General features: G+C 38.5%; 1 protein-coding gene across 3 annotated transcripts in view; it reads right to left on the reverse strand.

The window, feature by feature from the left end:
• The window catches only part of PCSK5 (proprotein convertase subtilisin/kexin type 5), a 449,406-nt gene that overhangs the window by 172,228 nt on the left and 263,497 nt on the right, over positions 1-13,681 (reverse strand). For all 3 annotated transcript variants that reach the window (XM_032308751.1, XM_032308750.1, XM_032308749.1), the window contains exon 14: positions 1,678-1,821. In XM_032308751.1, coding sequence (XP_032164642.1) covers positions 1,678-1,821 — 144 coding nt within the window. The remainder of the gene's footprint in view (positions 1-1,677; positions 1,822-13,681) is intronic.

The raw sequence follows: 13,681 nt of genomic DNA on the forward strand, positions 1-13,681 counted from the left end.
ACCAGAAGAGACCCTGGTTTAAGAATTTATTCTACTATTATAAAGGAAAGACCCTGGGGTGCCTGGGTGGCTCAGTTAAGCATCTGTCTTCAGCTCAGGTCATGATCTCAGGGTCCTGGGATGGAGCCCAGTGTCGGGCTCTCTGCTCAGTGGGGAGTTTGCTTCTCCCTCTCCAATAAATATTTAAAAATGGGATGATAACCCAGCCAATAATGTTAGTCTATGTGGAAAATAAAGACAATTTTATCTCATACTATATATCATAAACCAAAATAAGTTCCAGATGAATTAATGGCCAAATGTAAAAAGCAGAGATTAGAAAAAAATGCATGTGGATATTCAGTTGATTTTAAAGATTAATATCTTTAAAAAAAATACAAGTGAGATCTGAAACTATAAACCTTATCCTCCAATTTTTTTTTTTTTTTTTTTTTTGTCAAAACAACAGAACAGAACATCGAACAAAAAACTACATTTTGGAAGCAAGCAATAAATGAGGAAATGTTTTTAGGAAATATAATAGTTCCTCCCCCCACTTATCTGCAGGAGATAGCGTCTAAGTCCTCCAGTGGATGCTTGAAACCACGGAGAGTACCAATCCCTATATATACGTATCATGCTTTTTTCCTATACATCCAAACCCGTGATAACATTAAATTTTTAAATTAGGCACAGTGAGAAACTGAGAACAATTATATCAATATGCTATAAAATCTTGTATTTATCCATCTTCTTGTGACAATGTGAGATGATACAATGCCTGCATGATGAAATGAAGTGAGGGCAACGTAGAGGCATGGTAATGTAGCATAAAGCTATTACTGACCTGATGATCTATCAGAAGATCGTCGGCTTCCTGACCATTAGTAATGGGATACTACTTAGTAGTAGTGGTAATACTACTAGGAAACAACAAATAAGAGGGAACTACTGTATGGAAAAATGTGAGAGATAAGAAAACTGGGGCCAATTTGAATAGAAAAATGGGTACAATACAATTATGTTTAATTCCTAGAACTAAGGAGGAAAAATGATTTACTAATAAAGCTATAAAACTTTTAAAATGTTCTTTTGTTTTGTTTTGTTTTTTACTTTTTTCTTTCTACTCCATTTTGGCAGGAAGGAGTATAATAAAGGCACAGCTGGTCCCAGCATAGACTGGTACATCTTGTCTGGAAAGGAATGTGACAAAATGTATCCAAGCTCTCAAACCGATTATTCCCTTTGATGCAGTAATTCTCAGAACTCCATTCTGAGGAAATAATTAAAGATATAAACAAGGACTGATAAAATAATGATGTTCATCCAAACCTTATTTAAAAGAATGTAAAACTCCCGGCAAACTACACATCCCAGATTATGTATTAAATGTAGTACAATCGTGGGATGTTATGCTGTCTTTTAAATGTTTGTTGTGAGGATATGTGACACCAGGGAAATATGCTCTTAATAACCACAAGAGAAAGAAAAAGAATATGAAAACTCTCTACAGTGTGCTTTTTGCGTTGAAGAAAACAACAGTGCTGTGTGAATATACACGTGCAAATATTTGGGGAGGACTAGAAAAGAAGATGGAAGAAAATGTATCAGAGTATCGCTAGAAGCTGATCTGTGCACGGTGGGGTGATGTACGAGAGTTATTTCCTTAGCCTCTGTCCCTGTTGGAAACCAGCTCACCTGCATAATCGTCTGTGCCGTAGTCATCGGTGGGGTCTTCGACTCGGCTGTAGCGGACACGTTCTACTTTAGGAAACTCGTTGGTTGGTGAGTAAGGCTGCACGGAGGTACCATAGAGGACCAAAGACCATTCTTTCAATTTGCCTGGAGAAACAAAAATGAAATCATAGCATGACCCCACACTCACTCTTGAGCTTTATAATTTCATTCCTTCTCATTAAGAAAAAGTAAAAGAGGGGCGCCTGGGTGGCTTAGTGGGTTAAGCCACTGCCTTCGGCTCAGGTCATGATCTCAGGGTCCTGGGATCAAGTCCCACATCGGGTTCTCTGCTCAGCAGGGACCCTGCTTCCTCCTCTCTCTCTGCCTGCCTCTCTGCCTACTTCTGATCTCTCTCTGTCAAATAAATAAATCAAATCTTTAAAAAAAAATTCTCTTCCCCACTGTTTTTAAAAAAAAAAAAAAAAGGAAAAAGTAAAAGAGTTGTGCTAAGCATTTTCATATGAATCCTAGCATGAGGTGCATAGCTAGGATTGCACATTTTCCACCAGTTGAAGAATAACTGCTATATCACATATGTACTGACTATAGGATAAGCCTTCGTTTAATCAGCATTTATAAGACTGAGAAGTGAATGCCTCTCAGATAGCTGGACCAAGGGCTGATTTCAAATTACGGGTGTTTTAAAAGAGAACCCCAGATTTTTACAGAGGCCTTTGTCTTTCTACATATAAATACCATATTTAAATTTAAAAAAAAATTTATAGAAAAGACAAAACAACTTTGTTCCATTTAACTGAATTAGTCATTTAATCTTAATAATACTTCACTATACTAAGCTATAGACCTGAGCTGTCCACTGATACCCTCTAGACATTTGGCTACTTAAAATATAAAAATTTAGATCCTTAGTCATACTAACCCCATTTCAAGTGCTCAACAGCCATATGTGGCCAATGGCCACTACAATTGATAGCGCAAAGACAGAGTATTTCCACCACTGCAGAATGTTCTAGCAGACCGTGCTGCAATGAACCATTTTCGGGTCAAGAGTGCCTTGAGACAGGAGCCACAGGTTTTAACTCCTTTGCAGAGAAGGTTCTCAAGGAACATTTTGCTTTAGTCCTTACTTCTTATAAAAACTGCTTACAGGTCACTAAGCTTAATAAGATTCACATAAAGAATCAACCATAAGCCAAAGTGATTAAGACAAAAACCATTAAAAACATGGAAGAGTGCTAGGAGGAAGCAGGACCTCCCTGAAGGTCCCTCTTCCACTCAGCCAGATACAGAGAATCCAGGCACGGTGGGGGACAGGGTTCTGCCACAGCCCCAAGACTGGTGAACTTGAGGTGTCAGCTGATCCATTTATTAAGTTTGAATCCATTCAATGTTCACAACAATTGGGAGTAGGCACTTGAATTCCCAGTACAGAGATGAGGAAATAGACACAGAGGTTGATAATTTTCTCAAAGGCACTTAGAGTACAGATGGCTATTAAAACCCATCTGGGGGTTCCAGTTTAAGATGACAGTGTAGAAAGATCCTGAAGGCACCTCTTCCTACAGACTCACTGAGACTACAGCTATAAAGGGAACAATCTCTGAAAAAGAAATCAAAACCAACAGGCTGAGTGGCTCCCACACAAGAGGCAAACAAAAAACCCACATGAAAGCACGTAAGAGAGGACAAGACACAATCTTGCAATAAACCCCACCCCAGGCATTGTGACCCACAATCAGGACTCAAAACCCCACAGTTTCTCTGCAAGAAGCAAGAAGGTTTGAATCCCATATCAGCCACCATAATTTTTAAGATCTGCACCTGAGACGAGTCCCCAAGACCTCGAGCTTTGAAAATGAATAGGGCTTGAGACCTGCAAGGCTATAGTGAATGGACTAGTTTTTAAAGAGCTTGCCTGTGTGGACCCGCCAGCTCCAAGGCTCAAGGCAGAGGCAGCCAATTGAAAAGCACAGCTTTCTGTGAAAGAGGCTTATTTGGTTATCTTTACATACAGCTAGGGTCCTACTGAAATACTCTCCAGTGGGCACCATCTTGGCTCTCTCCCTCAGTCTTGCTCCAACTCACTAATATCTCCCAGAAGGAACCTGTACTCATCTGGGACCCAAATTTTTATGGCTGCCTGCCAGGGGACACCTCTTGGTTGCTGGCACTGGTGTCCCGCAGGACTTATGTTTACTGGTAACATAGGACTGTAAACAAAATGGACAGATCTATACTTCAGCTCACCCAGAAGAGAGAGAATCAAAAGCATCTAAGTCTTGATTTCAGCTCAGGTCATGATCTCAGGATGGTGAGATCAAGCCCTACTTTGGACTTCATGCTGAGCATGGACCTTGCTTAAGATTTTCTGTCTCTCTCTGCCCTACCCCCCAGGTCATACACTCTCTCTAAAAAAACAAACAAAAAAGATGTGAAGTTATAACCAAAATAAAAATAAAACCATGAAAATATAAAGTATTAGACTATCATCAATTACACACCAACGAAATGAACGACCTAGAAGAAATGGGTAAATTTTTAGACTTATATAACCCACTTAAGACTGAAGCATTAAGAAACAGAAAATCTAATCAGAAATTACTAGTAAAGAGATGGAATCAGTAATAATAATAATAATAATAATAATGATGATGTTGATGATAATAAAAGGTCAGAAGCTCCTTGCCATCGGTCTTGGTGATAATTTTTTCGGATCTGACCAAATGCAAAAACCAAAAAAAGGAAAATAAGTCAGACTATATCAAACTAAAAAGCTCTGCATGGCAATGGAAGCCATCAAGATGAAAAGGCAACCACCCTACTGAATGGGAGAGAATATCTGCAAATCATGTATCTCATGAGAGGTTACTACCCAAAACATACAGAGAACTCCTACAACTCAGTATCAGAAAAATAATCTGATTAAAACATGGGTTGGGAATATGAACAGACATTTTTCCAAAGATGACATACATGAGGCCAGCAGGTATGTGAAGAGATGTTCAACATCACCACTTAAGGAAATACAAATGAAAACCACAATATCACCTTGCCCCTATTAAAATGGCTATTACTAAAAAGATGAGATCTAGCAAGTGTTGGTGAAGATGTGGAGCAAAGGGAGCCCTTGTGCACTCTTGGTGGACACGTCAATCAGTGCAGCTGTGATGGAAACAAATATGGAAGTTTTTCAAAACATTAACCATAGAACTACCATATGATTCAGTTATTCCACTTCTGGGTATATCTGAAGAAAACAAAAGCATTAACTTGTAAAAGTATATGTACTCCCATGGCATTCAAAATAGTCAAGATATGGAAACAGCCTAGGTGTCCATTGATGTATAAATAATAAAAATGTGGTATTTTTACCAGTGGTAATAATACAGTAGAATCATATCATAAAAAGGAAGGAAATACTGCCATTTGTGAAAACATGGATGGATCTTGAGGCTTTCTGTGAACTGAAATGTCAAAAAGACAATACTATATGATTTCACTTGTATGCTGAATCTAAAGATGACCCAGAATTACTATGGTGATCATTTTGCAATACGTATAAATATCAAATTATTAGGTTATATGCCTGAAACTAATATAATGTTACATATCAATTATATCTCAATTAAAAAAAAAAAAGAAAAGCCATTCAGAAGCCAAATGTTGGTTTTTTTTTGTTGTTGTTAGACTGAGTACACGAGTAGGGGTGGGTGTTGGGGGGGAGAGAGGGAGAAAGAATCTTAAGCAGGCTGCATGCCCAGTGTGGAGCCCAAAGTGGGACTTGATCTCATGACCCTGAGATCATGACCTGCACTGAAATTAAGAGTCAAATGCCTAACTGACTGAGCTACTCAGGTGCCCCAAATGCAGTGTTCTTATGAAACAACCTTCCTGTTTATTTCCAAGAGTTTAGAACCTTTAAGTTTAAAAATCAACATACTCTATGCCACATTCATTGTTGTTTGACATTTGCACTAGGCCAGACCATTGCTTTATATGTGTTTGCCCTCTGCCAGCTTTTCCTTGGACTTACATGTTAATGACTATGCTTTTCATAATTAGGGTGCCGTTCAGTCTCAGAATTCCAAGTGTTATACATTAAGTAGTGGCAAGAAATGAATGTCTAACTGAAATTCATGACCCGCTTGCTTTTTCATAGCAATGCAAAAGAGAACACATTTTTCTTTGGCAACTCTCAAGGTATACAAATGGAGCATATAATGCAAGGACACTATCGGAAATCCAATCCACCAGTCACCCTAAAACCTGGCTCATTTAACTTAAGATCAGTTTGGATCTAAAATTTACCCTTGTATAATACTTGTAAGAATGCTGACTCATAATTGATTATTTCCATTTGTGTCCTTTCTGAAATGTCTTGTAAGCCCACTGGGGACATACTTGTTGGGCAATTCATCCCTTTATGTTTCACTTATTATGTAATCTTATTTCCTTAGAATCTAGCACAGTTCACATCAGATATTGCCATATTTGGGCCATCATGTTTCCCTTATCATAATGTTTTCCATTTGCTAAATTACTCAGGAGATTTTGCAGTTGATGATGCAACTTTCTGTTAAGAAATCACTGTGTAAATACAGAATGAGAAAAATCTATTGTACATGTTGGTATAAAAGTGCAATGTGCCCAAGGATGAAAACCCAAGATAGGTCTAATGTCTAACAAAACAAAGAAAATGATTAAAAAAAATCCTTCCTATGGACTTCTAATTCAAGATGTGGGAAGACCCTGAATTCACTAGCTCCACAGACACACTCAATCTCTTCCTCCTGAAGTAGAACTAAGTGCTGACTGAACACATTCCATACAAGAAAAGATAGACCACATAGAGAATGGCAAAAAAGATGGAGACAGAGTCATGAAGGGACTTTGCCCTCCCCCAACACCATGAATTGCGGCAGTTTAAAAGGGCAACTAGAACATGTAAGATCCAGCCCTAGAACTCCACTAAACGCAGGGGCAGTTGTGGAAGTATCTCCAGGGTGGAGGGGCTGGCGAGTGCCACGGTTTGCATTCCCCCCTCCACCGTGACAGCACAGAGAGGAGCAGGGTCTAGAGCCAAGGCTGTTCTGCTGCCTTAGTGAGCTCTGGGCCCTTAGCCCACACTTTTCAACATTTAAAAGAGGAACTGGAATATAAAGGATCCCGCTGAAACTCAGCCAAATTGTGGGAGCTGCTGGAACTGCCTCTGGCTCAGAGAGGCTGGTGAGTCCCATGGTCTGCGTTCCTCTTCCACCTTGATAGCACAGACAGGAACATGGTCTGGTTGCCCTTGTCAGTTACAACCTCCATAAATCCCAAACCCCTAGCCCACATCAGCCCCAGCTGTCCCACCAAGGCAGTCCCAGCGTGGGGCACATTGGGATACCTGGATCAGTGCTCACGATAGCTCTAGCCATCTCACCAAGGTGACACATGTGCCAAGTAGCCAGGAATACTCTAGGCCCATAAATTGGCTTACAACTTGCCAGGACTTCCCTGATGCAGGGTGCCCCATGATCTCCTGGTCTGAGCCTTCTGGGCTTCAGATGGAGCTTGGATCTACTTTAGCTTCAACTGTCCTCCCAAGGTGCCCCTCAGCACAAGGACCCCTGAGACCCGATAGCTTGTAGCCACTTCAGCTTCTCTGCTCAAAGAGTGTGACCCCTCCAGCTTACATGTACTTTAGTTTCATCTGCTCTGTTGGGGAACTCTCTACGTGGAGAGAACTGGGACTACCCCAGCCCATGTCCACTTCAGTATTAGCTATCTTGCCAGGATACCCTCTGCACAGAGTGTTATGATCCCCAGGCTGGTACCCATTTCAGCTTCAGCTATTAGACTGTGGTGCCTCCTGCACAGATTGCCTCAGGACCACCCTGACACAGCTCAGGCCAGTCCACTAGGGTGGTCCCAGCATGGAGTGACCTGAGACTTCCAGCCGCCAGCTAAAGTCACCAGGCACATACAGTCTGCAAAGCAGATGACCATACACAAGATCAGTCCTTCTAGTTTAGGATAAGTAGCTCTTCTGTCTAATTCTTAGAAACAAATGCAGAAACCCAAACAAAATGAGTAGACAAATGAAAAGAGTGAAAGAACAGACAAGCCTCATAAAAATAACAAAGTGAAATGTACATAAGCAATATGCTTGATAAACAGTTCAAAATAACAGTCATAAAGATGCTCAGGGGACTAAAGAGGAGTGGAAGAGCTCAGAACTTCAACAAAGAGGCAGGAAATATATAGAAAAATCAATCAGTTGAAGAACACTAACTGAAATTAAAAATACACTATAAGGAATCAATAGTAGATTAGAGAGGATACAGAAGAATGGATCAGTGATCTGGAAGACAGGGTAACAGAAAGCATCTGAGCTGAACAGCAGATAGAAAACAAAAAACTTAAGAATGAGGATAGGCTAAGGGAACTCTAGGAAAACATAAAGCAATCAATCATTCACATTATAGAGATCCTAGAGGGAAAAGAGAGAGAGAAAGGGACAGCAAACTCATTTGAAGACATAATATCTGAAAACTCCCTAGCCTTGGGAAGGAAACAGATATCTAGGTTTAAGAAGCAGAGAGAGTTCAAAACAAGAGGAAATCAATGAGATTTACACTAAGACAGATAACAATTAAAATGGCAAAGATTAAAGATAGAGAATATTAAAAGCAGCAAGAGGGAAATAGTTAGTTATGCAAAAGGTAAACCTCATTAGGCTTTCAGCTGATTTTCAGCAGAAAATTGCATGCCAGAATAGAGTGGCATGGTATATCTGAAGTGCAAAACAAAACAAAACTCCACATCCAAAAGTACTCTACCTAGCAAGATTATCATTAGAATTGAAAGTGAGATAGAGTTTCCCCAAACAAAACATAACCATTAAGCCAGTCTTACAAGAAATGTTAAAAGGGACTTTTTTAGTTGAAAAGGCCATAATCAGAAGAAAATTATGAAAGGGAAAAATTTCATGAGTAGAAACAAACATACAGTAAAGGTAGTAGAACCATCACTTATGGAGCCAGTATAGAGGATAAAAGACAGAGGTAGTAAAGTCAATTATATGTTAAAAAAAAATTAGTGAAGGGGAATCACAAAATAAAGAGATGTAAAATATGGCAGCATATATGTTAAATGTGGAAGGGGGTAATAAAAATGAAACTCTTTTAGAATGTGTTCAAACAAGCTATTTTCAATATAGATTGCTATATACTTCAGATGTTATAGATAAACCCTATGGTACACACCAACTAAAAACCTTTAACAGATACATAGGAAGTAAAGACAAAGTCAAGCTAACACTGTAAAGAGTCATCAATCACAAGAAAACAGAGCAAGAGAAAAGAGACAAGAACTACAAAAACAAGCAGAAAACAACAAAATGGCAATGAGTATATACCTATTAATAAATTACTTTAAATGTAAATAGTCTAAATACTCCAATCAGAAGATAGAGGGTAGTGGAATGAATAAAAAAACAAGACCCATCTTTATGTTGCCCACAGGAGACCCACTTGAGACCTAAAGGGATATATAGACTGAAAGTGAAGAAATGCAAAAAGATATTCCATGAAAATGAGAGCAGGAAAAAAACAAAATAAAAACAGCCAAGGTAAAAATATGTATATCAGGCAAAATAGACTTTAACACAAAACTATAACAAGAGGACAAGAGGATATAATACTTGTAAATATCTATGTACAATGGAGCAACAAAATTCACAGAAAATGATATAAAAGAAGAAATTGACAGTAATACAACAATAGTAAGGGCCTTCAACACCAGACTTACACCAATGGACAGATCATCCAAACAGAGAATCAATAAGGAAACAGTGGCCTTGAATGACACCTTAGACCGGATGGACCTAAGAGATATATAGTCTGTCCAAAACCAACAGAATATACATCCTTTCCAAGTGTACACAGAACATTCTCCAGGATGGATCACATGTTTTCTGACCACAATAGTATGAAACTAGAGACCAGTTACAAGAAGAAAAGTGTGAAAAAACCCACAAACACGTAGAGGCTAAACAACATGCTACTTGTCAACCAATGGGTTAACAAAAAAATCCACTGAGACAAATGTAAATGAAAGCACAGTGGTTCCATATCTTTGGGAAACAAAGCAGGTCATAGAGGGAATTTTATAGCAATATAGGTCTACTTCAATAAACAAGAAAAATATCAAATATACAATCTAACCTTACACCAAAAGGAAATATACAAAGAAGAACAAAAAAGCCCAGAGTTAGTAGAAGGAAGGAAATAATAAAAATCATGGTATAAATAAATGAAACAGAGACTAAAAAACAATAAAAAGATCAGTGAAACCAAGAGATGGTTCCCTGAAAGGATAAACAAAATTGATAAACTTTTAGCCATCCTCATCAAGAAAAATGAAGAGAGGGCCCAAATAAATAAAATCAGAAATAAAAGAGAAGTAACAACTGACTCACAGAAATACAAATGATTACAGGAGACTACTACAAAAAAGTACAGGTCAATAAATCGGAGAACCTAGATAAAATGGATAAATTCCTAGAATCATATACTCTTTCAAAATGGAGTCAGGAAGAAATAGAAAATCTGAACAGACTAATTAGTAGTAAAGAAATTGAATCAGCAATTAAAAAAAAAAAAATCTCCCAACAACAAAAGTTCAGGACTAGATGGATTCACAGGTGAATTCCACCAAACATTTAAACAAGAGTTAATACCTGTTTTCCTCAAACTATTAAAAAAAAAAAGAAGAGGAAGGAAAGCTTCTAAATACATCCTATGAGACTTATGTTACCCTGATACCAAAACCAAAGGCACTACAAAAAAGGAAAACTACAGGCCTAAATCCCCGAAGAACACAGATGTAAAAATCCTCAATAAAATACTAGGAAACCAAATTCAATCATACAGTGAAAGGACATTCATGGTGATATTGAATCTACGGATACAAGGGTGGTTTAGTATCTGTAAATCAATCACTGTTCTATACCACAATAATAACATGAAATAAGAATCACAGGATTGTCTCAGTAATGCAGAACAAGCATTTGACATAATTCAACATCCATTCATAATAAAAACTCTCAACAAAGTGGGGTTAGAAGGACATACCTCAACATAATAAAGGCCATATATGACAAACCCATAGCTAATGTCATACTCAATGGTAAAAAACTGAGAGCTTTTCTTTTAAGATCAGAAATAAGACAAAGATGCCCACTCTTGCCATTTTTAGTCAACACGTGGTACTGGGATGTTTTAGCTGTAGCAAACAGACAAGAAAAAGAAATAAAAGACATACAAACTGGTAAGGAAGAAGTAAAAGTGTCACTATTTGCAGATGACATGACATTATAAATACAAAACCCTAAAGACTCCATCAAAACTCTAGAATAAATGAATTCAGTAACGTTGCAGGATACAAAATTAATATTTGGAAATCTGCATTTCTATACATTAACGATGAAGTAGCAGGAAGAAATTAAGAAAACAATCCCACTGACAATTGCACCACAAAGAATAAAACACCTATGGATAAACTTAACCAAGTAGGTGAAAGACTTAGAGTCTAAAAAGTAGAACACTGATGAAAGACATTGAAGACAACAGAACAAATGGAAAAAAGACTCTACGCTCAAAGATTAGATTAATATTATTAAAATGTCCAGAAAGATAATACTAAAACTGGTGTGAAACTACTGAAGGCCCCGAACAGCCAAAGCAGTCTTGAGGAAAGAACAACAAAGCTGGAGGTATCACAATGCCAGATTTCAAGATCTACTACAAAACTGGAGTAATCAAAACACTACGGTCCTGGCACAAAAACAGACACATCCATCAGTGGAAGATAATAGAGGGCCTAGAAATAAACCCACACTTCTATAGTCAATTAATCTACAACAAAGAAGTCAAGAATACATAATGGGGTAAAGATGGTCTCTTCAATAAATGGTATTGGGATAAGTGGACAGCTGCATGCTAAAGAATGAAACTGGGTCACTTTCTTACGCCAGACACAAAAATAAACCACAAAAAGATGAAAGACATAAAATATGAGACCTGAAACCATAAACTCCTAAAAGAAAACGCAGCCAGTAATTTCTCAAACATTGCCCTTAGTAACATACTTATGGATATGTCTCTTTAGGAAAAAGGCAACAGCAAAAATATACTACTGGGACTACACGAAACTAAAAAGCTTTTGCACAGTAAAGGAAACCATCAACAAAACAAAACAACCTAGTGGATAGAAGATACTTGCAAATGAAATATCTGATAAGGGGTTAATATCCAAAATGTATCAGAACTTACACAGCCTGGCACACACACACAAAAATCTGATGAGAAATGAGCAGAGAACCTGGATAGATAGATATTTTTCCAAAGACGCAGATATGACCAACAGACACACGAAAAGATGCTCAACATCACTAATCATCATGGAAACACAAATCAAAACTACAATGAGGTATCACTGCACGCCATTCAGATTGGCTAAAATAAAAGAGACAAGATACAAGTGTTGTCGAGGATGTGAAGAGAAAGGAAGCCTCATGCACTGGTGGTGGGAATGCAAACTGGAGCAGTCTGCACTCTGGAAAACAGAATGGAGGTTCCTCAGAAAATTAAAAACAGAAATACCGAAGGATCCAGAAATTTCATTACTGGATATTTACCCACAAAACCAAGAACACAGATTCAAAAAGACAGATGCAGGGGCGCCAGGGTGGCCTAGCTGGTTGAGCATTTGACTCTTAATTTTGGCTTGAGTCATGATGTCAGGGTCCTGGAATCAAGCCCTGTATTGGGCTCCATGTTCAACGGGAAGTCGGCTTGAGTTTCTCTCTTTCTTCTGACTGTCCCCACAGTAGTGTGCTCTGTCTCTAGCACATAAATAAATCTTTTTAAAAAAGATACATGTACCCCTATGTTTATTGCAGCATTATTTACAATAGCCAAGATGTAGAAGCAACTTATGTGTCCACTGAGAGATGGATGGATAAAGAAGATATGCTGTATATACATAGTTGCGCGCGCGCGCATGCACACACACACACACACAGACACACACACAGTGGAGTACTACTCAACCATAAAAAGGAATGAGATCTTGCCATCTGTAACAACATGGATGAATCCAGAAGGGATTATGCTAAGTGAGAAAAGTGAAACAGAGAAATGCAAATACCATACGATTTCATTCATAAACACAGAGAACAAACTGCTGGTTGCCAGAGAGGAAAGGGAAGGAAGCAACATCAGAGAAGGAGAAGAGGAGGTACAGGCTTACCGTTATGGAATGAATGGGTCACAGGGATGAAAGGCACAGCACAGGAAACAAGAGTCAAGGGTCCTGTAACAGCGCTGTGTGGTGCAGGTGGTAGCCACACCTGTGTGGCTAACACAGACTTGTCGAGTCACCACGTTGTACACCCGGAACTAATGTAAAGTTGTGTGTCAACTACACTTCAATTAAAAAAAATCCTTAATATGTGCTTTAATAATAAGCAAGTGGGAAGAAACAAAGAGATAGAAGCTCAGTTTGGAATTAGGAACCTATGTACTTGGGAATGATTTCTACCATTTAATTGGGCTAGAAAATTCTAAGTCTCTAAGTGAATTTCTATCAGCTTACTAAAAAAAATCCCTCACTAATTAGAGAAGCCTTCCCTAGGACTGTACACCAGAGAAACAATGATGCCCACACACGGAAAGAAACACATGCCCACACATAGAAGTACAAGTCCCTTTTCAATATTGTGACTAATCCTAAACAGGAAGGTTGGTTAAAGGAAGGATATCCAAAGACTGTGTGAATTTATTAAAGCCTCCTGACTCCAGGTCAGTAATAGCATTAGGCTATCTCTCTTCTGGCAGAAAAGGACATCAGTAAAATGCCTAGAGGTGACTAGAACTACACATGAACATTTAAACGGTGTAAGTGGAAGCCAGTGCTGGGAAAGAGACAACTCTAGGTTATCTGGGCTACTGCTGAC

The sequence above is a fragment of the Mustela erminea genome, chromosome 12 (genome assembly GCF_009829155.1).
Source record: "Mustela erminea isolate mMusErm1 chromosome 12, mMusErm1.Pri, whole genome shotgun sequence".
Classification (NCBI taxonomy): Eukaryota; Metazoa; Chordata; class Mammalia; order Carnivora; family Mustelidae; genus Mustela; species Mustela erminea.